The sequence below is a fragment of the Leucoraja erinacea genome, chromosome 20 (genome assembly GCF_028641065.1).
Source record: "Leucoraja erinacea ecotype New England chromosome 20, Leri_hhj_1, whole genome shotgun sequence".
NCBI lineage: Eukaryota > Metazoa > Chordata > Chondrichthyes > Rajiformes > Rajidae > Leucoraja > Leucoraja erinaceus.
Window position 1 is genome coordinate 11115236 of NC_073396.1, and position 21232 is coordinate 11136467.

General features: G+C 43.3%; 3 protein-coding genes across 10 annotated transcripts in view; 2 read left to right on the forward strand and 1 right to left on the reverse strand.

Moving 5' to 3' along the window:
* Positions 1-637: 637 nt before the first annotated feature.
* LOC129706780 (ubiquinol-cytochrome-c reductase complex assembly factor 4) lies at positions 638-5160 on the forward strand. The gene is made up of 2 exons (XM_055651259.1): positions 638-804; positions 4135-5160. Exons 1-2 carry the CDS (start codon positions 710-712, stop codon positions 4478-4480), a joined length of 441 nt encoding a protein of 146 aa, XP_055507234.1. The 5' UTR covers positions 638-709; the 3' UTR covers positions 4481-5160.
* Positions 5161-6322: 1162 nt separating this feature from the next.
* LOC129706781 (histone H3.3A) lies at positions 6323-16871 on the reverse strand. Of its 5 annotated transcripts, none has more exons than XM_055651264.1 (4): positions 16850-16871; positions 9450-9592; positions 7535-7688; positions 6323-6682 (listed from the first exon to the last, which is right to left on the reverse strand). In XM_055651264.1, exons 2-4 carry the CDS (start codon positions 9575-9577, stop codon positions 6554-6556), a joined length of 411 nt encoding a protein of 136 aa, XP_055507239.1. In that variant the 5' UTR covers positions 9578-9592; positions 16850-16871; the 3' UTR covers positions 6323-6553. The 5 variants fall into 5 exon arrangements, with proteins under 5 accessions (XP_055507239.1, XP_055507238.1, XP_055507236.1 ...); XM_055651263.1 differs by lacking the exon at positions 16850-16871 and adding an exon at positions 16392-16456; XM_055651261.1 differs by lacking the exon at positions 16850-16871 and adding an exon at positions 10074-10200.
* Positions 16466-21232, forward strand: part of unkl (unk like zinc finger) — a 69589-nt gene continuing 64822 nt past the window's right edge. For 3 of the 4 annotated variants that reach the window (XM_055651248.1, XM_055651249.1, XM_055651250.1), the window contains exons 1-2: positions 16466-16559; positions 16846-17055. In XM_055651248.1, coding sequence (XP_055507223.1) covers positions 16495-16559; positions 16846-17055 — 275 coding nt within the window. In that variant the 5' untranslated portion in view covers positions 16466-16494. Of the gene's footprint in view, positions 16560-16845; positions 17056-21232 lie in introns of those variants that run through there. The other variant, XM_055651252.1, reaches the window with a different exon arrangement.

Below are 21232 nucleotides of genomic sequence, written 5' to 3' on the forward strand. Positions count from 1 at the left end.
CACTTCCACTGAAGTCATCCTCGACTTTATGGAATAGCCAAGCAAGAAACAGAAGACCTGTTACCAGGTAACCCAACCAGGTCTGGTCGCCCAGTAGTTACCGGTAGGTCTAAAGGAAAGCTGTATCTGACAAATATCATGAATGACAGTAAGAATAGGTATTTTAAATAGCAAGCTTTTATCCTATATAACCTAGAGGTTTTTTTTTTTAAACACAGTGCAAAAATGTCACAAAAAGTACATTTAAGTAATAGAAAATCTCCCAAAGAAATGAAAATGGGAAACAAAGCCAAACATATTAGAGACACAGTGAACTGAGGATGGTAAATTTGTTTATTTCTCAATTTGTTTAATATCTCAAACTTTACTGATGTTATAACAAATCATTGGCTTTTGAACATGGGGGACCTTTTTGCTGATGTTACCCCTTTGCAAGATTTACCTTGTTAAGCCAGAAGGATCAATTTCTCATTGCAATACATACTTATTTTCATTTTGGATCGCTATGACAGTTTAAGAGATATGAAAATGGAAGTTAATGCTCTAGCACTGCTTACATGTGCTTACAACTATGGGTTTCTAACTATCAATGTCTTTCAAGTACTGGATGTTGAAGTGAGTTGCTTTCCGCAGTGTTCGCCGGAACTAGTGGTGCTGGGGAAGGCTGAGCCGGTGCACCAGTGGACTGGTTATTTTGTTGTAAAGGAGGATGATGACGGTGCGGTGTGGGATTTTAGTGCGGAATTTACATGTTTTTTCATCCTCAAACCGACACCTATTTGGAACGAGTTTTGCCGGGTGCAGGTGCGTTAAACGTAGAACAATTGTGACTGGGAGGGATCGCTGCTTTGTTCTGGCGCTAAATGACAGCACATGACCTTCAACATCGTCGGTATTAGGAATGAATTCTTAATTGGCGATGGAAGGCCGTTTAATTTAGCAATTTAGTGCTGGCGGAAATCTTCCAACCACTGATGGCTTGCCTCGTGTGTGAGGCTCCGAGAGTTTCCAAAGTACTGTGTGTAACTGTATTTTGTTTTCCAATACCTGGAACAAGGAGTGAACCCGCATCCTTCTGACTCGGGCGTATGCTTACACAGCGTTAGCGTTAGAGGCTTTCATGACAGACCTAATAAGAAAGATGCAATATTGACTGGAAATCTGAAGAAAAAAAATTTGGTAATACTCAGCAAACTATTGAGCTGAAACAACCCCATTCACTTTTCACAGATGATGCCTGACGTGCTGAGGATTTAAGAATATTTTTTTGTATTTAGTTTATTGTAACTAACGAAGTGTGGATCACATAAAAGCACATTTGGGTTAAGAATGCACGGGTGTTTTATGAATATAGATAATACTCGACAATAATCTTCTAAATTCGTAACATTGGGAACCCCCTACCCCCCCTTCTCCATCAGAAATCCATGCTACCATCAGTTAATGTGAACAAGATAAAATTATAGGAATGTTATGACATAAGGATGCCTTGAGAAAGAATTACCCAAACTAATTCCACATGCCAGCGGAGCGGAGACCCGACTCGGTCCTGGAGCTGTGGCGGAGGCAGCGACCACCCGCAGAGTTTGAGCCGTCGCCTCGGCGCAGAGGGAGAACAAAGAGGGAAGAGACAGAGACTTTAAGATTTTGCCTTCCACCACAGTGAGGAGGTGTTTGGTGAACTCACTGTGGTGGATGTTAAATTTGTGTTGATTGTGTGTTTTTGTCATTTTTTTAATTATATGTATGACTGCAGGGAAACAAAATTTCGTTCAGACCGAAAGGTCTGAACGACAATAAACGAATCTAATCTAATCTAATCTAATGCCAGCACTTGGTTTGTAAGTGCTGCAGGTTACAGCTCTCCAAATACACACTGTGGTTCTTTTTTAAAGTGATGAGTGTTTCTACATCTTCACCCTTACAAGCTGCGAGGTGAAGACCTCTACCATACTTGGGGAAACAATTTCCATACCTCCTTTCTTATTCTATCCACAATGTAAAATCTATGCTGCTTGGTCATTGATTTCGTCATCCAATTTACTCTCTTAAGATGGGATATAATGAGAGAAAATGTATTATTATCCAATTTAGTAAATTGAACAGAGGATGGTTAAGGATTAACAGAGGATTACTGAAATGGTGGCATTCTTCAATGTTGGTGCCAGGGGTGATCATGGGGTTTGTATACTCTAGAAATATTAGCAAGCAGTTGCATGAGATAACTAAATGAAGAGTTAATCTCTATTGTACTGAAGATGTAGTACAAGCATAAAAAAGTCTATAAATGCACAGAGCTTTGGTGAGACCACAGCTAGTGTCAGGTACAATTTAAAGAATGATAAACTTGCCTTGAAAGTAGTGCAATGGAGGCTCATTAGATTAACTTCTAGGGTGATTTTCTTGTCCCTTGAGAGATTGATCAAAACAGGCCTTTAATACTAAAGAAGGTTGTCTAACAGATCAGTCTGAAGAAGGGTTTCGGCCCGAAACATTGCCTATTTCCTTCATTCCATAAATGCTGCTGCACCCACTGAGTTTCTCCAGCACTTTTGTCTACCCAAGGTTGTCTAACATGACAAGAGAATATTGATCAACTGACAAAGTGGCCAAAGGCAAATGAAATTTAACTTGGCAAGTGGAAAGCGATGCATTTTAGGAAGTTAAACTGGACACACACACATACACGGTGAATGGCAGAACTCTGATTGTTGTTTAGCAGAGAGAGCTCGTAATATAGAGTTCCTTGAAAGTGGCAACACAGGTAAACTGAGTGATGAAGAAGGCTTATTATGGACATAGGACAAAGTATTGAGTACAAGAGATGAGACTTTGTTACAGTCGCAGGAAAAGTTGATTAGGCTACAGTTAGATTATTATGATCAGTTTTGGCCACTACAGGAAAGATATTCAGCTGGAGAGGATGCAGAAAATATTCACAAGGATGTTACCTAGATTAAAGAGTTTGAGTTATAGGGAGAGATTGGATACATTGGGTCTATTTTCATGTTGCAAAGGAGGCTGAGAGCTATACAAAAATATGAATGGCATAGAAAGTATAGAAAGAGTCTGTTTCCCATGGTAGAGCTGTCTAAAACTATAGCCCACAGATTTAAGGTGTGATGGGGGTGGTTTCAAGCAAGCCTGAACGGTAAACTTTTAAGAGTAGTTAGTATTTAAATTGAGTTCTCAGATGAGGAGATGGAAACAGAAGTAGCACATAAAGGCACCTGGATAATTATTTGAACAAGCATGGCATAACGGGATGTGAAATTAAGCGGTACTCATTTAATTTACTACACTCCCTATACACTCAGCACTGTGATGCCAAATTCTGCTCGAACTCCATTTACAAGTTTACATATTACACCATTATAGTGGGCTCGAACAATGATGCACTGGACTACAGGAAGGAGATAAATACCTTCATAATATGGTCAGACCAACAACCCCTCCCTTAATATAAGCAAAATGAAGGAGATAGTTATGGACTAAGGAAACAACGTGGTGTTCAATTCCCATTGAACATCAATGGCGCTGAAGTGGAAATATGTAAGAGCTTCAAGTTCCCATGTGTAAATATCTGAGATGTGAGGAGAACGTTAAAGGAGAAAACCAACCTCCTCCTACCCCTCCCCCCCCCCCCCCCCTTCCCTGTGCCCCATCTGGATTTCTCCCTTGTCCTGTCACCTCCCACTTGTATGCCTCCTTTTGGCTTCACATTTCATATCTCTATATTTGTCTTTTCATTTCTGGCCTTTGTTCAATCTGCCAATGAAAAACCAAAACCCTTACTTGTTTCACCTATCACTTGCCAGGATTTGTCGCACCCCTCCTGCTTTCTCTGCCTCACTAAAATCAGTCTGAAGGGTCAGAACTCAAAACGCATCTATCCATATTCGTCAGATGTTGTCTGACCTGCTAAGTTACTCCAGCATTTTGTGTCTTTTTTTGCAAATGAGCATCTGCAGTTTCTGAGTTTAGATGTAAGAGCTTTACATCTGGTTTAGCAGATGGGTATTGGGATATGGAACCATCTTTAGGGAGAGACAAGAAAAACAATGTGTGTTATGTTTACTAGCATGGGCTAATCTGCAAATAATGACGCGACTCAAATTTTTGTTTTCTTTGCAGACAATACAATTCGACAAGAGCCTTCTCTGCAGCTCCACGTGACCAAAAATCATCACTTAAGGAAATTGAGAATGAAGAAGATGGAGCCATAAAATTTAGCACCAGTAAGGCAAGCGGTTCTGTCTGGTCTGTGGAGAAAGCACTGGGCGGTGGTCATCAAAAACCTTGGTGGAAGGTTCTTCCCCTCAGTCTGGCTGCAATTGCTTTTTTAGCTTGGTGCATCCTTAGGAAAGAAACTGAAGTTGATAGAATCATGGGACAAACTTTGAGTGACCATTTTCCTGATCTCATACTGTCCGAGGCTGAGCCAGAGGAAGATGCCAAGAAACCAAACAAAACAACGTAATGAATGGAGGATGGTATCTCCCGCAATTAGGCATGTTTTTTTTTTTTTTTTTTTTTTTGAAATTGTAGATGATAAAATTCATTATGAAACTGCCGTCCAGAAGCAAATTATTGCAGAGGTTGGAAATCTGAAATAAAAATGGACAATACTAGAAATACCCAACTGGCCAGACAGCACCTATGGAGTCAGAATTGTATTCACAATTTCAAATCAATGACCTTTCCTTAGAATGGAATAAAGATAGAAATAAACCATTTTAAGTTGCAGAGATGGGGAGGAGCAGAAAATTAATAAAGGAAAGTGATATGGTGGAAGCCAAGAAAGATTGAATGACACCAGTATGCCTGGTGCTGTTGAATGAGAGTGAGAAAGATTTGTAAGCTACAAAAGGTGCATTGGGAAACAAAAAGGGAAAAATAAAATACAAAATTACCAGTACAAGGGAGAGTAAAAAGATACGACTGAAATGGCTGATTAACTCTTGAGTTTTGAAAGCTGCAATGAACCCAGAAGAAACCCATGGTCCTGTTCTATAAACTGGTATTGAACTTTGCTTAAAACAGCATAGACCACCAAATACAGATGCCAGAATACGAGTTGAATGGAGACTCCTATTCTTTGCAGCTTTAAGCATGTTTAACTTCTAACTTTTCCCGATTCTGATAAAGGGTCTTTGATCTGACGCATTAACTTTATTTCTCTCTCTTCGTGTGCTGCCTGACACTGAGTATTTCCAGCATTTTCTGCCTTTATTTCCTGTATCCAGATCATATCCAGTTTTACTTCAACTGAAATCTGTTGAGGTTGAAATTTGGTTGGTGGAATCTTCCATTTGAGTTTTCATGATTCCTTCGGAAACATAATTTGAAGATGTATGAGACTTCACTGCTTCTCTCGACTGAGACATATCAACAGAGAATGAAGTGTGAGATGATCAGTCACACAATGGCACAGCTGAGCTTCTGATGGCATCGATAATTCTGACCTTTCCATATCACGAGATGTTCACATTTAAACCTTGATCTGTGCTTGGTTACTCACTTGTAGCCATTGCATCATTCAGAACCACAGTTCATCTCTGCAGTTAATTTGAAAACTGTCAAAGTTTCAGCGGTAACAACTATCTAAACATTTCTATTGATAACGTGTATTTATAAATTTGATTAATCTGCAGAGTTCCTTTGTCGAAGCAACTGAAAAAGGAACCATTTTGGAGAAAATAATCAAAACTAAATTGTCAGTTTCAAATTTTGGCATCTAATATTCTCAGATTGAGATAATCATGAGGATGAAGATGTGGCCTGCCTGACAAAGATACTGCAAAATTAGGTTGGTGGGGAGAGAGCCAGCTGGGAGGGTCTTCTCTTGAACATTGTCCTTTAACAATATGTGGTATATGTAAACGATAGGATCATCTCTGATTTGAAGCCGACCTTATCTGTAATTGCAATATTGTTCATAGTACAGTGCTAATGCTTCTCACCACTACTTTTCCTTAATTGAAGTACTGTACTGAAAATGCTGCCAAAAGTGGAATTAAAACAATTAAAATCAATCTTACTACACCATCGGATTGCAATACACACGAGTTGTGTGAAGCAGTCCTAATCAGGCAAAACAAACACTGAATCATTGGTTCGTTTTGGTTTTCAATCTGTACAGGTATAAATACTGTAATAAATGTACAGAACATAACTTTCGTTTGATACATTTTTTCTTGATTGTTTATAAATAAACTTATTCAGAATTTATTCAGAATCTGAGTGGACCCCCCCCCCCCCATTAAAAGTTGCAATACAGGACAGTTCCCACTCACAATGTGTGTATATTAAAGTCACAGGCTAAAGATACAAAACGTTTTATTTTGAAACCTGAGCCAAGAGTCAAAGAATGTTTACAAAATGATCTGCTACTTACACATTTAAAATTATTATCAATACTAAAAAAAATGAAAGGTGGCCCAGTCTTCACCAGAAGCCAAGACTGTAGTCCAAAATCGTTTCAGGAATGGGCCTCTTAAAATATAAATTTCAAAATACAATTAACTTTGAGAAAATCTCAACGTGTAACATTTCAAGCACGCTCTCCTCTGATGCGCCGGGCCAACTGAATGTCTTTGGGCATGATGGTCACTCGTTTAGCATGAATGGCACACAAATTGGTGTCTTCAAATAAGCCAACCAAGTAGGCCTCACTGGCTTCCTGCAACAGAGTTAATCTTTCATTTAAAAAAGTTTAACATTATTTCCTTTATAGACTCATCCTTATAGATCTATACTTGAACATTTCAAATGAGATCAGTCTCATAAAATATTATGTGCCCAAGATTTTCTCTTCACATGCAATGGGCCCTGCTGTTAAATTTAAATATTTCCACACCATGTCCCTGAAAATTATCAAAGCATCCAGTTCCCAAACAAACATATAGGAGGTACACAAAAAAGCTGGAGAAATTCAGCGGGTGCAGCAGCATCTATGTCTGAAGAAGGGTTTCGGCCCGAAACGTTGCCTTTTCCCTTCGCTCCATAGATGCTGCTGCACCCGCTGAGTTTCTCCAGCTTTTTTGTGTACCCTCCAGCATCTGCAGTTCCTTCTTAAACAAAAAAAAAACAAAGATATAGGGCAGGTTTGAGCCAATGTATTCAATTTGCTCAAGAACAAGGATTAAAAATATACTTAATATAGTTCAAAGAAATCTCCAAAACTGGTATTACATTTTGAAAAAGAAATGGGTAAGCATTTAGGAACCCAAGGCATCACTAATTTCCTATGATGGCGACCAGCAGCATTTTAATATGGTTGTTCACCTTAAAACACATTCAAAATTGAAATGGTACATTTGAAACTAATACAGTATGCTACATTCAAGCATACACTAAACATAATTGTCCATCTGATAAGCAGAACCACAAAAAAAAATAATGGGGCAATGGGGAATTCACAGCCAAACAAGTCAAGATATTGGTTTAGCCACAAGTTATTAGATAGTCGAGCCCTCAGTCGCATAGGCCGACAGAATTACCAGGTTTGACGTTTTGAGTAGTGGATACATACCTGCAAAGCTCCAATTGCAGCACTCTGAAACCTCAAATCAGTTTTGAAGTCCTGGGCGATCTCCCTCACCAGACGCTGGAACGGTAGTTTACGTATAAGCAACTCAGTAGACTTCTGGTATCGCCGAATTTCTCGGAGAGCAACTGTGCCTGGCCTAATTATGTTGAGACAAACATTACTCAAGTACAAACACACATTTTCTATTTAGTAAAACAAGTCAGGTCAAGCCAAGTCTCAGCTCACTTTTCTCCAATACCAGTGGGAAACCACGGCACCCATAAGATACTTGCTAACAACACATACTCTTAAGACAGCGTAGACACAATATGCTGGAATACCTTGGGTAGTATCACATGAGAAAATAGATGGGTGATCTTTTGTGTCAAGATCACCTGAACAAACAAGAACAGATGAATAAGCAAATTACTGGACAAACAAGAACCTAATAAGCGAGTTCGGTATTCCGAAAAATGCAAGAAATCGTGGGATTTGTCAAAGGTCACAAGCGATAAAAACTTTCGGCAGGTCCTGGGCTTACGGGAACGATGGCCCAGGCTTACAGCCAGCGCGGAGAAGCAGGAGTTTGTACGTAATCCCTGTGAACGCGTGGGTTTTCTCCGAGTGCTCCGATTTTCTTCCACTCTCCAAAGACGTACAGATTTGTTTATTAGTTGGCTTTGGAAAATTTGTAAATTGTCCCTGGTGTGTAGGATAGTGTAAAATCTATGAAGTGATAGCTGGTCAGCACAGACTCGGTCGGCCAAAAGGCATGTTTCCGCACGGTATCTCTAAGGACTAAAGAGAAATCAATTACATCCATCTCCTTCTTTCATCATCATCCATCGGATATCCCTTTTTCAGCCCACACCGCTGGAGCCATTCCCCTCTCGCGGTCTACACTTTATCACAGACCATCCCATCATTCCCCCACTCTTGAAGGGCCTGGCCTACTTGGGCGACCTAATCTGCGAGTTCTGACGAGTTTACCCTCGACTCGTACTCGCAGCATGGTCATCACGAGGTCGTAGGAGGTCTTCGTAACTCTCCTTCATGCTCGAGAGTGGTCTCCGCGTACTCGAGGCCTCTGCTACGTCGCGGCGGTTTTTTCAATGTTAAAAAATGGCTGCGAGTAAAAAAAGGTTGCCATGGAAAAAAACAATACTTATTTTATTCGTAGGTTTAGTCGTAGTAGGTCGGCATGTTGGTCGTAAGTAATCGAGGGAAGTCGAAGGTAGTCGTAAGGGAGGTCGAAGGAGATAGTCTTCACTCTCCACTATTCGGTGTCCAATTTTCCCGAAGTTAGTCGAAGCTGGTCTTCAACATAGTCGAAGGAGGTCTTCAACATGTCATTATTTCAAACTCTTCTAAACTTGGCAATTAAGTCACCCAAGTGGGACAGCCCCTTTACTACAACTTTAATCTCATTATCCTGGTTCTCGAGATAACTCAGATACTCCAACATTTTGTGAACTTTTAATCTTCTCCACATTTTTGATACAAGATCAGCAACCTGAAACGTTAACTGTTCCCCTCTCCACAAATGCTGTGGAATCCGAGTATTAAATCGCTCTGCTTGTTCAAGTAACAGTGTTTCAGACACTACTTTCACGGTACAATTTCTGCAGGCTGCGTCTCCAGACTGATGGCACTCGACTCGACGTCTCGGGAAGTTTGGGATTTCTACATTTACACGAGCGATTCGATTGTCAATTTGGCTCTTGCCGCAAAAGAATAATGTATTCTTCCTGGAGGGAAACCACGTTAACTATTAAAACAACTGTAACGAGCTCAGTTCAAACTATGTAAGAGGATGGAGGAAATAAAACTTAGCGCAGAATGACAAGAGAAGGGATCTGCTAGCTGGGAATTCCTCCATGACAGCAAGAGAGGCAACACAAGTCGGAGGCCAACTCACCTATAACGATGAGGCTTCTTCACTCCGCCGGTGGACGGTGCGCTTTTCCTGGCCGCCTTCGTAGCCAGTTGCTTCCTTGGCGCTTTGCCGCCGGTCGATTTACGGGCCGTCTGCTTAGTACGAGCCATCTCCGATCATAGGATCTGTAGAACGGAGAGAAAGATTAGACATGACGATGTTCCACTTAATGCCGCCAATCTCCACGGCACTTTGTCTCTTGCCACCTCCTCCCTTCCTTGCTAACTCACTCACTCACTCGTATTCCCGCCCTTCCGGCATTAGTGGCGGCGCTGTGGCTCCCAAAAGGGAACACTCCAACCGACCAGAATTTTCATAATGGAATGGCGGCTGTCTAGCCCAGTCCAACCGACCGAGCACCCATCTCGGGAGTCCAGTACCATACTTTATCTTCTGGCACAATTAACGAGGGCAGCACACAATGCCTGATTGTTTATTCCTTTTTCGGCCGGGTAGCCGCCCGGATCAGAAATAACGCGGAATAAACGCAATTCACTGGCAAAACAAAGCGATCAAAATAACACGAGGGCGAAAAAAGAGGTTAAAAATACTAGCATTGTCGATGTCTTGTTTACAAAGAACCGCACAGCGTTTACAGATCCTCACCACGGGCGCTCGCTACTGCAGGTACTTATATCCCGCCTGACGTCACTCCCGGGCCAACGTTCCATAGTGTTGTTCCTTGCAGGCTATTGGCCAAGTCAATTGTAATGTAACAATAAACAACCCTGGCCCCGCCCCCTCAATGTCTCACTCTCACCTTGATGACAAATACAGGAAGATAAACACAATATGCTGGAGTAACTTATTAGCGAGGCAGGCAGCATCTCTGGAGAGCAGAAATTGGTGACGTTTCGGGTCGAGACCCTTGTTCGGACACGTTCTTACAAATACAGGAATTGTTGCAGTGGCCAAAAACTTTCCTCTCCCTCCAAAATATGTCCAGGCCTTACACTTACCTTTTGAATATAATTTGACTTTAAATAACTCGTTTTACTTCAAAGTTACCAAATATCTAAACAAAATTAAAATAAATCTAGAAACAAGGACCTGCAGATCAAATATACTAATGCAGATGCTGGTTTACAAATAAGGACTCAACGTGCTGGAGTAACTCAGCAGGTCAGTCTCTGGAGAACATGGGTAGGTGATGTTTCAGGCATGGACACTCAGACCCAAAATCTCAGAGTGGTGGGGGTGGGGAGAAGAGATATCAATCATGGGAGGCATCGAGGGTGCTGGTTGTAAGTGGGCAACCCCACTGACTTTTCAAAACGGAAACACAGGAGGATCTATCATCTATCAAAAGCTATCATGTTCCCTGCCTAGACCTTTAGATGATTCACTGGTCAGGCCTAGGAGCAGTCTGTTGAACTAGAGCTAACATAGACATAAAATGTTGGAGTAACTCGGCGGGACAGGCAGCATTGCTGGAGAGAACGAATGGGCGATGTTTTGGGTGGAGCTGAGCTGGTCATCTTATTAATTAATCTGCTCTGCACATATCAGCATCTCACCCACAGGCAATATCCTTTATTTATAATCCATGATAAATTGAAATTACTTTAGCAATTCAATGGAATAAGCTTACCCACTTCTCCTCTTGAATAGGGAGGTTTCACGGCAGTCGGGTCACGACCCATGACCCGTACTGTTGCTACACTACTCCAAGTGGATTACACGCGATGAACCGCAGGTAGGCACTTACCATTCTTTCCAGCATAGCGGGCCCGTTAAAACCCGCCGAAATTGTCAATTTTTGCGCTGTAAATAATTATGGAAATCAGGATAAGCGTGTGAGACATTTAGCCTACTTCAGAATTCCAAAAGTGAGGAGAAATGACAGTAAATAGAAGCGAGAGCTGAAGGGACAACAACAGACAGTGCTTAGCGAACATTGGCCGTTTGCTAGCCCTTGCTGTCTCCTCCCCTTCCTTAACCCTCGAGCTGTCTCCTCCCATCCCCCCGCCCTCGGGCTCCTCCTCCTCCCTTTTTCCTTCCTTCTCCCCCCCCACCCCCCATCACTCGTCTCTATCTCCGCGCCTCTCAGCTTCGTCTTCTTCTCTGTCTTTCTGGCGTCTCTTCTCCTGCCCGCGCCTTCGGGTCTGGTTCTTCCTCTTTACTGCGTGCGGTCGTCTCTTCGTGTTCTTCTTCTCTTCGTCTCGGCTTCTCAGTCTTTCTTTGCTTGCGTGCCTGCGTTCTCTTTCGTCCTGTCGTCTACTTCTGCTGTCTCTCTCGGTCTTGCTTCTCGCTCTCTTTCGCGTCTCTCTTCTCGGTCGCGCGCTTGTCCTCTTCTTTCTCTCGCTTCTCGTCCGCCTTCTTCGCGCTTCTGTCGCTGCGTCTCGTTCTGCTTCGTCTTCTTGCTTCTCTTCGCGTCTGGCGTCTTCTTTCGTCTCGTTCTGCGTCGCTCGCCGCTGCTGCTCTCCTTCTCGTTCTCTTTCTTCTTCTTCTTCCTGTCCTTCGCTGTCTTCTTCTTGCGCGCGCTCTTCTGCCTCTTCGTTCTTCTCTGCTGTCTGTCTCTCTTCGTCTTTACTTTCTCCGTCTTCTTTTCCGGCGTTCCTGGCTCGCTGTTGTTTCTCGCCGTCTGCTTCTGCGCTCTTCTTCTTCTTCTCTTCTTCTATCTTCGCCTCTTCTCTCTTCTGCGCGTCCGGCGTCTTCTTCTTCTCTTCTCGTCTGCTTTGCTCTTTCATGCTTCTGCTCTCTGCTTCTCGCGTCGTCTTCGTGCTTTCGGTCCTCGCCTTCTCTCGCTTCTCTTGCTTCTTTTCTCTTCTTCCTTTGGGGGACAAATGGCTTTCGCTGCGTCCTCGGCTGCTCTCTTCTCTTCTTGTGCCTTTCTCTTCTTTTCTTCTTCGTCTTCTTCATCCTTCGCTCGGTCTTTCTTCGCTGGCTGTCTTCTCGCGGTCTCTTCCTTCTGCTCTCTTCTCTTCTTCGTCTGTCGTCTTGCGTTCTTCGTCGGCTGACTCGTCTTTTCTTCTCGCTTCTCTTCTCTCTTGTCTCCTGCGTCTGTGCTGTGTCTCGCCTTCGCGCTCGTCTGGCCTTCGTCGCTCTTCTTTCGCTCCCACTTTCCGCGCTTTCTCGCCCTCTTCGGCTGCTTGCGTGCCTTCTTCGCTCTCTTTCTCGGCGGTCTCTGGTGCGCGCTCTCTACCTCTCTTTTCTCTTCTTCTTTTCTTCGTCTCTTGGCGGCGCTTCCGCCGCAGCGGCTTCTTGCGTCTGGTCTCTTCTTCTCGCGTCTGGAAGAAGGGTTTCGGCCCGAAACGTCGCCTATTTCCTTCACTCCATAGATGCTGCTGCACCCGCTGAGTTTCTCCAGCAATTTTGTGTACCCCCTATAGAGCACTTTTGTTATTGACCTGGTAAGTTGCCAGGATGAGGCAGCTTTCAAGCAAGACGTACTTAAAGTAGCTACCCTCACCCACTCCTATTAATTCAGTTCACTACAGCCTGAACATAACATGAAGTGTGGTCCAGTGTATGCATGGTGGTTTCCAATGATTCAGAGATGAATATCACCGTAACTCATTCAGACACATTAATAAGCACCAAAGTGTAAAATGAATAAAACCCAATGATGCTTTAAGTACATTGTGTAAGAGGATAACTCAGGAAGTTTTGTAGCCCATTGGTGAGTAAAAGTGTTACCTATATGAAGAGGCAGTGGATGTAGGTAAAATGAATGTGTTGCGACGGTGTTTAAAAAGAGGGGAAGGAGAGGGGGTGGGGGAATGCTTATCATGCAGCTGATGAAAAAGTGTTTTAAATATTGTTGACATAAACACAGTAAGGGAGGAAGCATCAGGTATAGATTGTCCAAAACTGGCTACCTCATCAATCTTGAGTGAAATATTTGCTAACCTGCTAAACAAAGAAAAGGAGAAAAATTGTGGAGGCTTTGACTACAATGTTTCTGTTAGGCCCGCTAACACTGAACTGTTGTTTAAAAGGGGATGAGATAAACCAAGTAGTTAAAGGGGACTTAGTTTAATTGTGTTGATGAACAAATTACTGGAATAACTTCTGATGACTAAGCCTTCATTCTGAAAGACAAAGATTAATTAAGACTTGATGGGCCAAATGGCCTATTTTTCTCCTATCATTAATGAACATTTGTAGTAAATGCCTACTATGTTCTGTGTGCTGAAGCAAAGCAAGAATTTCATTGTCCTATCAGGGACACATAACAATAAACTCACTTGAACTTGAACATTATTATTATTGCCAGTCTCACTCCATTAATGACCTATGGTTACTTTTGACCAGGAACTTAAATGGGCCGGCCACAAATACTGCGTCAAAACCTAGAAAACAGGTTGGCATGAGCTAAATGTGACAAGTAACATTCTCACCTTGACAATGCGAGGCATGACCAAGAGGTGATTATGAGTAAGTGGGTATCCTAATGTGAATGACTCACCTCCTGGCTGTCCAAAGTTTCCACACCATATACAAGGTTTAAACTACACTTGCCTGGATGAGTGTAGCTCCAGCAATTCTTAAGGAGCACAGTTTTATCTAGGACAAAGCTACCCATTGATCAGCACTCCACCCATTAGTCTAAAAATTCATATATTTAATCACTGCAGTCTGTGCCACCTAAAAAATGCCTCAGTTACTCGCCAAAGTAACTCCAACAGTATCTCCCAAACCTGAAAGACTGGAGGTTTGGGACCATCGACATCTGTAAGTTTCCCACCAAAACACTTAATCCAGATTTGGAAATATGTTGCTATTTCTTCACCATAATTCTGAACTCCGAAACACTTTCTTGAACTACTCCAATGTGAGAAATGCTTTTTAGCGTTGCTACGACAGATGAGAGCAGATTGCGTGTAGTTCGTTCATTAACCAAGCAGTGAGGCACGGGCATCTTTTACGAAAATGGCCCGGGGCAAGTTGATTCACGGTTCAGGTTGAGTGGCTGCTGGGAACATTCTGGACCGGAAACGTCGGCATTTCTAGGAATGAATATACGTTCCAGTTGGATGTTCAGGAACTTGTTTGATCATGAAGTTGATTGGTTACAGAATTGCAGCAAGGTGTCAAACTACTTCAAACAGCTCCGCCCCATGCCCCGTTACGGAGGTGCAACATTTTCGGTCATCAAATACTGCTGGAAGGGTCCCGATCCAAAACGTCGTCTATCCATTCCATCCACAGGTGCTGCCTGACCCGCTGGGTTCCTCCAGCATTTTGTTTTTTGCTCAAGATTCCAGCATCAGCAGTTCCTTGTAACTCCACAGCCAACATCCATTGATAACAGTGAGGAGATTGATAACATCCGAGGTCAGGATCGAACACGGAGTCGCTGAAACAGGGGTGCGAGCGCTAACTGCTGCGCCGCGGTGTCGCTCAGTGCTGCTACAAACCCACTGATTCGGTACTTTGGGCTGACCAAGTACCTTAAATCCCGAATCCGAGACTGCAATCGGCTGCCTAGGCTGACCCGAGTAATCGCTGTGTCCTTAGGGAAGTCGCCCCTTTAGATGTTAAAACAAAATATCTGCCTCTTCAGCTGTTCAAAGGATACGGAAAACCTCAGCGTTGTTTGGAGTAACGAGTACTTCAGGCGCTACGAGCGTTTTCTCTCAGCTGCTCGCTGACAATCTGACTCAGCGCGTTGAGTCACCACAACAATAGCAACTCCACGTGTTATGTGGGAGTGCAATGTATACGGACGGTGGTTCTCAATAACATTTGCAACGTTTGCCTTGAGTCATCAGCCACAACAAGCATCACGGTAATATGGAGGCAGGGTCCCAACCCGAAACATCGCCTGTCCAGTCTGAAGAAGGATCTAGACCCGAAACGTCACATATTTATTTTCTGCAGATGCTGCTGACCCGCTGAGTTACTCCAGCTTTTTTGTGTTTATCTTCTCTTTCCAGGTGCTGCCGGATTCACCGAGTTACTCCAGTAATTTGCATATTGTATGTTATGGAGTTCAAAATCAAATTATTCTATTTAAAGTAATTGTACTTTCACGATCACATCGGTTCAACCTAATAATGTAGTTATTATTTCGACAGCACTCTTGTTCGACCTGCGAAAAATCAAAATCGCCTTCATAGTCTGTGGTTATTTAGCGAAATATAGACCAGTAAATGTTAGTCATCGACACAAAATGCTGGAGTAATTCAGAGGGACCAGCAACATCTCTGGAGAGAAGGAATGGGTGACGTTTCGGGCCGAGACCCTTCTTCAGACCCCTAAACGTCGTCCATTCCTTCTCTTCATTGTGTCATTTTATGTCTATCTGCGGTGTGTAACCAGCATCTGTAGTTCCTAGCTACAAACGTTATTGGCATAGTCCACTTCTTCGTTCAGCTTAAAGCCACATCCTCTTATTTTTCAACGACAATTTAATTACAGACAGCACTACAGACTTACAAAACGGAACAAGTGTTAATCAAACATTTTGACATACGAGGCGATAATGGCGACATGCTTGGGCGTTCTCCCGGGCCTCCCTCGGCGATTTACTCGGGCGCTCCCCGCCACTTGCCCGAGTGCTGACCCGATCTGCCCGCCACTTGCCCGGTCTCCGCGCCACCCCCTTTGTCTCTCTCCCCACCACTTGCCCGAGCGCTGTCACGGTATCCCCGCCACTAGTCTCCCCCGGGTCTCCCCGCCACTGGCCCGTCTCCCCCGGGTCTCCCCGCCACTAGCCCGGGTCTCCCCGCCACTAGCCCGGGTCTCTCCGCCACTTGCCCGGGTCTCCCCGCCACTAGCCCGGGTCTCCCCGCCACTGGCCCGTCTCCACCGGGTCTCCCCGCCACTTGCCCGGGTCTCCCCGCCACTTGCCCGGGTCTACCCGCCACTTGCCCGGGTCTACCCGCCACTAGCCCGGGTCTACCCGCCACTTGCCCGGGTCTCCCCGCCACTAGCCCGGGTCTACCCGCCACTTGCCCGGGTCTACCCGAGTCTCACCCCGGACTCCAGCCACGTGTCCCGAGCCGGCGTTTGAACCGTCCCGCCAATTACCCGGCGCGCTCCGCGCCGCGCACGCGCACTCCATTGTTTTGACTAAAAAATGCCGTCGGTTTCGAAAGCTGCGCCGAGCGCTTCTCCTCAGACCGAGAAACCGTCTCACTACACGTAGGTACCGAGGCCCGCCGCAGCGCGACCGCCCCGAACGCCCTGCAACCCGCCCGTGGCGGACAAAACCCCCCAACGGCAGGAAACCTGCAGTGCAGATCTCATTTCACGACAGCTAATTTAGCTTCGGAGTAGCGACCCTCCCCCGCCCGCCAGGCCCAGGCCTCAGCCCCCCCGCCCCCCCGCAAGCCCGTCCTCACACCCCCTCACCGCGTCCCACGGACCCATCTCGCGGCCTGCACGTCCGTCCCAGTCGCTTGCCAATCTGCAACCCTTGATTTTGCAGATACCTTAAGGAGTTCCGCACGGAGCAATGCCCGCTCTTCTTGCAGCACAAGTGCGCCCAGCACAGGCCCTTCACCTGCTTCCACTGGCATTTCCTGAACCAGCGACGGCGGAGGCCCATCAGAAGGCGGGACGGCACCTTCAACTACAGCCCGGACGTCTATTGCACCAAATACGACGAGACGACAGGGATCTGCCCGGACGGAGACGAGTGAGTGGATCGGGCTGTGTTTTGTACTGGGGCCGCGGGAGATGTGTTGCGAAGAAGTAGGGCCCGCCCCCTTCAGGGGCTTCGCGGTTGCCACTGACTGGGGGTTCGGGGCAGTGGGTTCTGAGTCAATGGAATGGACGGCGGGGTTGTTTAAATTGTTGACTGGGGTCTGCGTTTTCCATTGTGTGGCCATTTGTCCTGATGTTGATGCACGGCATGTTAGGTTTCTCTGCCTCGGATTCCTGGAGTTTCCTTGGATTCCGTGATTTGGAAAAAGCTTATTGCAATTTGTGCACAAGTTGTCTCCGTGTGATGCCAACATCATTCACTGTTTATACACGAACTAAAACACTGCATCTGAATTTATTTCGGACCCATTCATAACGATATTTTGGATGGTAAAGTAACAACAAATCATTAAGACTGAGTGAACGTGGGAGTGAGTCAGATTGGTTCTAGGTAACGAATTTGCTTATTTCATTTTGTTCATTTTAGTCACTGACTCTGAGAGCCATTTATTATATTTTGAGAGCCGATGAAGTCGGTGTGTTTTAACGCAGGTCATGGGCTTAAAATGCTGTAGTGGGTTCACATGACTGCATGTGTAATTTTGTTTATCAGATGTCACTCATTTTTTCTTTTCACCTCAAGTCCCATGGTTCCTTATCTACATCAATAGATGCACATTGCTGCGAGAGTGTAGAACTACTTTTTGACAATGTTGTATGGTATATGGTTTCCTGTTTTTTGCCTGTTCAAGTTTTAGATTAAATATTAAATTAATTCTTTAATGTAACAGGTTTTTAAAGGGTAAATTACTTTTGAACTCTATACGATAGCAGTTGAGAAAACATTTTCTGAGGTTAAAGCCTGTCAACAATGCTGCATTTTGCAATACACGTTATCAAATGTGAATCTGCAAACAAATGGAAACCTTAAAGTTTCTTTGTAGTGAGATGTTTTTTTCCCCTGCACTTGAAGCTCTTTGGAATGGCTTTTTCTGGTAACGTAAAAAAGAGAAGATAGTTATTTAATAGTTTCATGATCTTAGTCCCAAAAGGTATCACAGCCAATTAAATATGTTTAGTAACTTTATAGGTGTATGGTTTATTTCTGCTCATTGGTTTTAATTTCATGGAGATATCATTTGAAAATGTATAACTTGAATTGTTTATAGTTATGTGGCGCATTTTGTTTAAACAATTCTTTATAAAATATAGTTTTATATATTGACTGAAGATAGGTTGAATGCCTACCATAAAATTTTAATTTGTATCATTACATTAATTTAGTTTGCTATAGGACTATCTGATCTTATAGTTGCATAATATGGACTCTGAGCTCACCAAATGATCCTTTTTTGATGCCTGCAAATGTGACGGGATTGTATTTTGGTTTGAAGTCATTCTTACAAACGCATGTGTTTTACTTATGGCTGAATAGTGGCAATAGGATACAATTTGTTGTTACCCGTAAACAAAATATCAATCTGAACTAACATTTCAGTACATTGGTGTATATTTTGTCAAATTTATGATTCTTTTAAAAAGTGACAATTTCTGTTGAAAGAGTAAACATTAGAATTTAGTATTTAAGTAAATTTGCAGGGGATTGGGCATCGACATATACAAGTAGAAACAAAGTTTTGGGCACATAAAGGAGTGAGTGTTGGATCACATTACAGATTGGAGCTGACCAGAAAATATCAGTTTAGTTCAGTTTATTGTCACATGTACAGAGATACAGTGAAAAGCTTTTGTGTGTTATCCAGTCAGTGGAGAGACAATACATGATTACAATTGAGCCATTTACAGTGTATAGGTACATTATAAGGGAATAACATTTAGTGCAAGGTAAAGCCAGAAAAGTCCCATCAAGGGAAAATATGAGAAATACCAAGGCAACATTGTTTTTAATATACGTGCATAAGTGAGCAAACTGAATAAGATAGGTGAGCTGCAAATCCAAATAGTTATGTGGGAATAGGATGTTGTGGCAGTAACAGAAATGTAGCTTAAATATGGTGAGGACCACGTACTCCGTGTCCTTGGATGCAAAGTGTTCAGATAAGATAAGGAAAGAAAATAATGGTGAGGCAACAGTACTGACTAGGGATATTTTGATCTGTTGGGGAGGATGTCCATTTGGTTAAAAACGGGAGGGAAAGTCGTGTGAAATGCTACTAGGTTTGTTCTCTAAGTCACCTAGTTGATGGATGAATAAGAAGCAAGTCTCCAGGGAAATTGCACATGTAATTTGGTGCAGACTTCGAAAAAGAAAATGTTGCTCAACTAACGTGATCACATTTCTGAAAAGTTTACAGGAAACAGTGGTATGGCAGTAGACTTTTTTTTAAATACACCATTTTAGACATTAATAAAGTCAGAGAATGCAAAGTCTTGGATAAATTGTTTTGGAACAGATATAATAGAAAATTGGGGTATATGGCAGTGGAAAGTAGTACTATGTATGTTCCATAAGAATTAAGGCTGGGACTGTTTGTAATTTACGCTCGTAGTTTGGAGTCTGGTTTAAAAAGTATCATTTCTAAATTTGCAATTTGCTAAATTCTAAAATTGGTCTCGGACGGAAGAGAAGGATAATGAAGACACTTGCAAGGCTATGGAAATAGAATGGGAGAATGGAAAAGCTGATTGGTGATGACATGGACCCAAGAGGCTGAATGGCCACTTGTTCTGTAATGTTTTGACACAATTAGTTGTTGTAAAGTGGAAACCGTGTTTGACCCAGCTAGGCTGACGGTGTTTAATCTCCATGCCAGTAAATTGGTTATTCACATTCATTTGTGTGATTCCCATATCTCTCTATCCATTCCCCCTTCCCCTGAGCCCGTACGTACATGCGTGTGTGCAAAGCGTGCCTCTTCGGTCACCTATCCATTCTGACTGACAGATTTTGCCATATATCTCAATTCTGGCATTCCCCATTGCCATTGTCTTTGAAGTTCATAATCCTTGTTGAACTAAATAGATTGCATCAGTGGGCCTTTTTTTTGAAAAAGAAAGATATTCTAAACATTGCAATAAGCTGTTACACTGATAAGCTAGTGTATTTTCAACATAATTTGACCTATTTCTATTACATTATTTGCCTCACTAATTTTACTCTACCCCCCTCCCCCCATATTATGATCATTGTTTGTAGGGTGTGGGTAATTTTCACCATTTGGGTCCCAAATTCTGCTGTTTTCTTAGCTTTTTCTATTAGTAGCTGTTTCCATATAAAATAACTTCCAGAGGGATTGAAAGGCTTGATTATTGACAAGATGTTCCCCTCAGAAGACATGGGGATCATTGATATTGGAAGCACCCAGTTTTACTTTTAACTGTCAATAATCACTGGTTGTTCCATGAGCACAGACTTGAATCGTGCATGTGTTCCTATTGTTCGACCACAGACTGTTATGTAAATTCTAAACAATGTAGATATCAGTAATGTAATTTCAAATTGGGAGGCAGCCAATATTGAGGAGAGCTGCAACAAACTACTGGAGCGTATCGATAAATTTATAGAATAAACAAATAATTGGCAAATAAAGTATAACTTGTAAAACTGGATACATATAATGTTAGGGGAAAAATATCACTTGGAAGATGTGATACTAGGTGTAGTGATCCTGCAGGTGGTGTAGGTGATGCCAGCAGAGCAACAAAGGGATGGCATTACTAATACACCCTTTACCTGAATGTGACATGGCTATTTTACTTAAAATCAAGTGCTCTGTTCACCATAAAAAAAGGGTATGGAGAAACCAGAAAAGGTGCAGCAAGGGTTCACGAGCATGATAGCAGAAATATGAAAATGTTAGAATTAGAATTAGAATTTCCTTTATTGTCATTCAGACCTTACGGTCTGAACGAAATTTTATGCCTGCAGTCATACATACAATAATAAACAACAATAAACACAAATTAACATCCACCACAGTGAGTCCTCCAAGCACCTCCTCACTGTGGTGAAGGCAAAAATCTTAGGGCCGCAGTCTCTTCCCTCCTCTTCTCCCTCTGCGCTGAGGCGATGCCCCACCGGGCGATGGTACAAATAGTCCCGCGGCTCACCGAACCCCGCAAACGGGCCGGCTCAAACACCGCAGCCCGGGGTGGTCGAAGCTGCCGCCCTCCAGTCCAGCGGACGCAACCGCTGGCCTGCGGCTGAA

Excerpts from the sequence above, each read along its gene's own strand:
- LOC129706780 (XM_055651259.1), top strand. The coding sequence starts at position 710 with ATGATGACGGTGCGGTGTGGGATTTTAGTGCGGAATTTACATGTTTTT. Across the intron at positions 805-4,134 it reads ACGAGTTTTGCCGGGTGCAG|ACAATACAATTCGACAAGAG; the intron begins GTGCGTTAAACG and ends TTTTCTTTGCAG.
- LOC129706781 (XM_055651264.1), bottom strand. The coding sequence starts at position 9,577 with ATGGCTCGTACTAAGCAGACGGCCCGTAAATCGACCGGCGGCAAAGCG. Across the intron at positions 7,689-9,449 it reads AAGAAGCCTCATCGTTATAG|GCCAGGCACAGTTGCTCTCC; the intron begins GTGAGTTGGCCT and ends CAACATAATTAG. Across the intron at positions 6,683-7,534 it reads CTGCAATTGGAGCTTTGCAG|GAAGCCAGTGAGGCCTACTT; the intron begins GTATGTATCCAC and ends ACTCTGTTGCAG.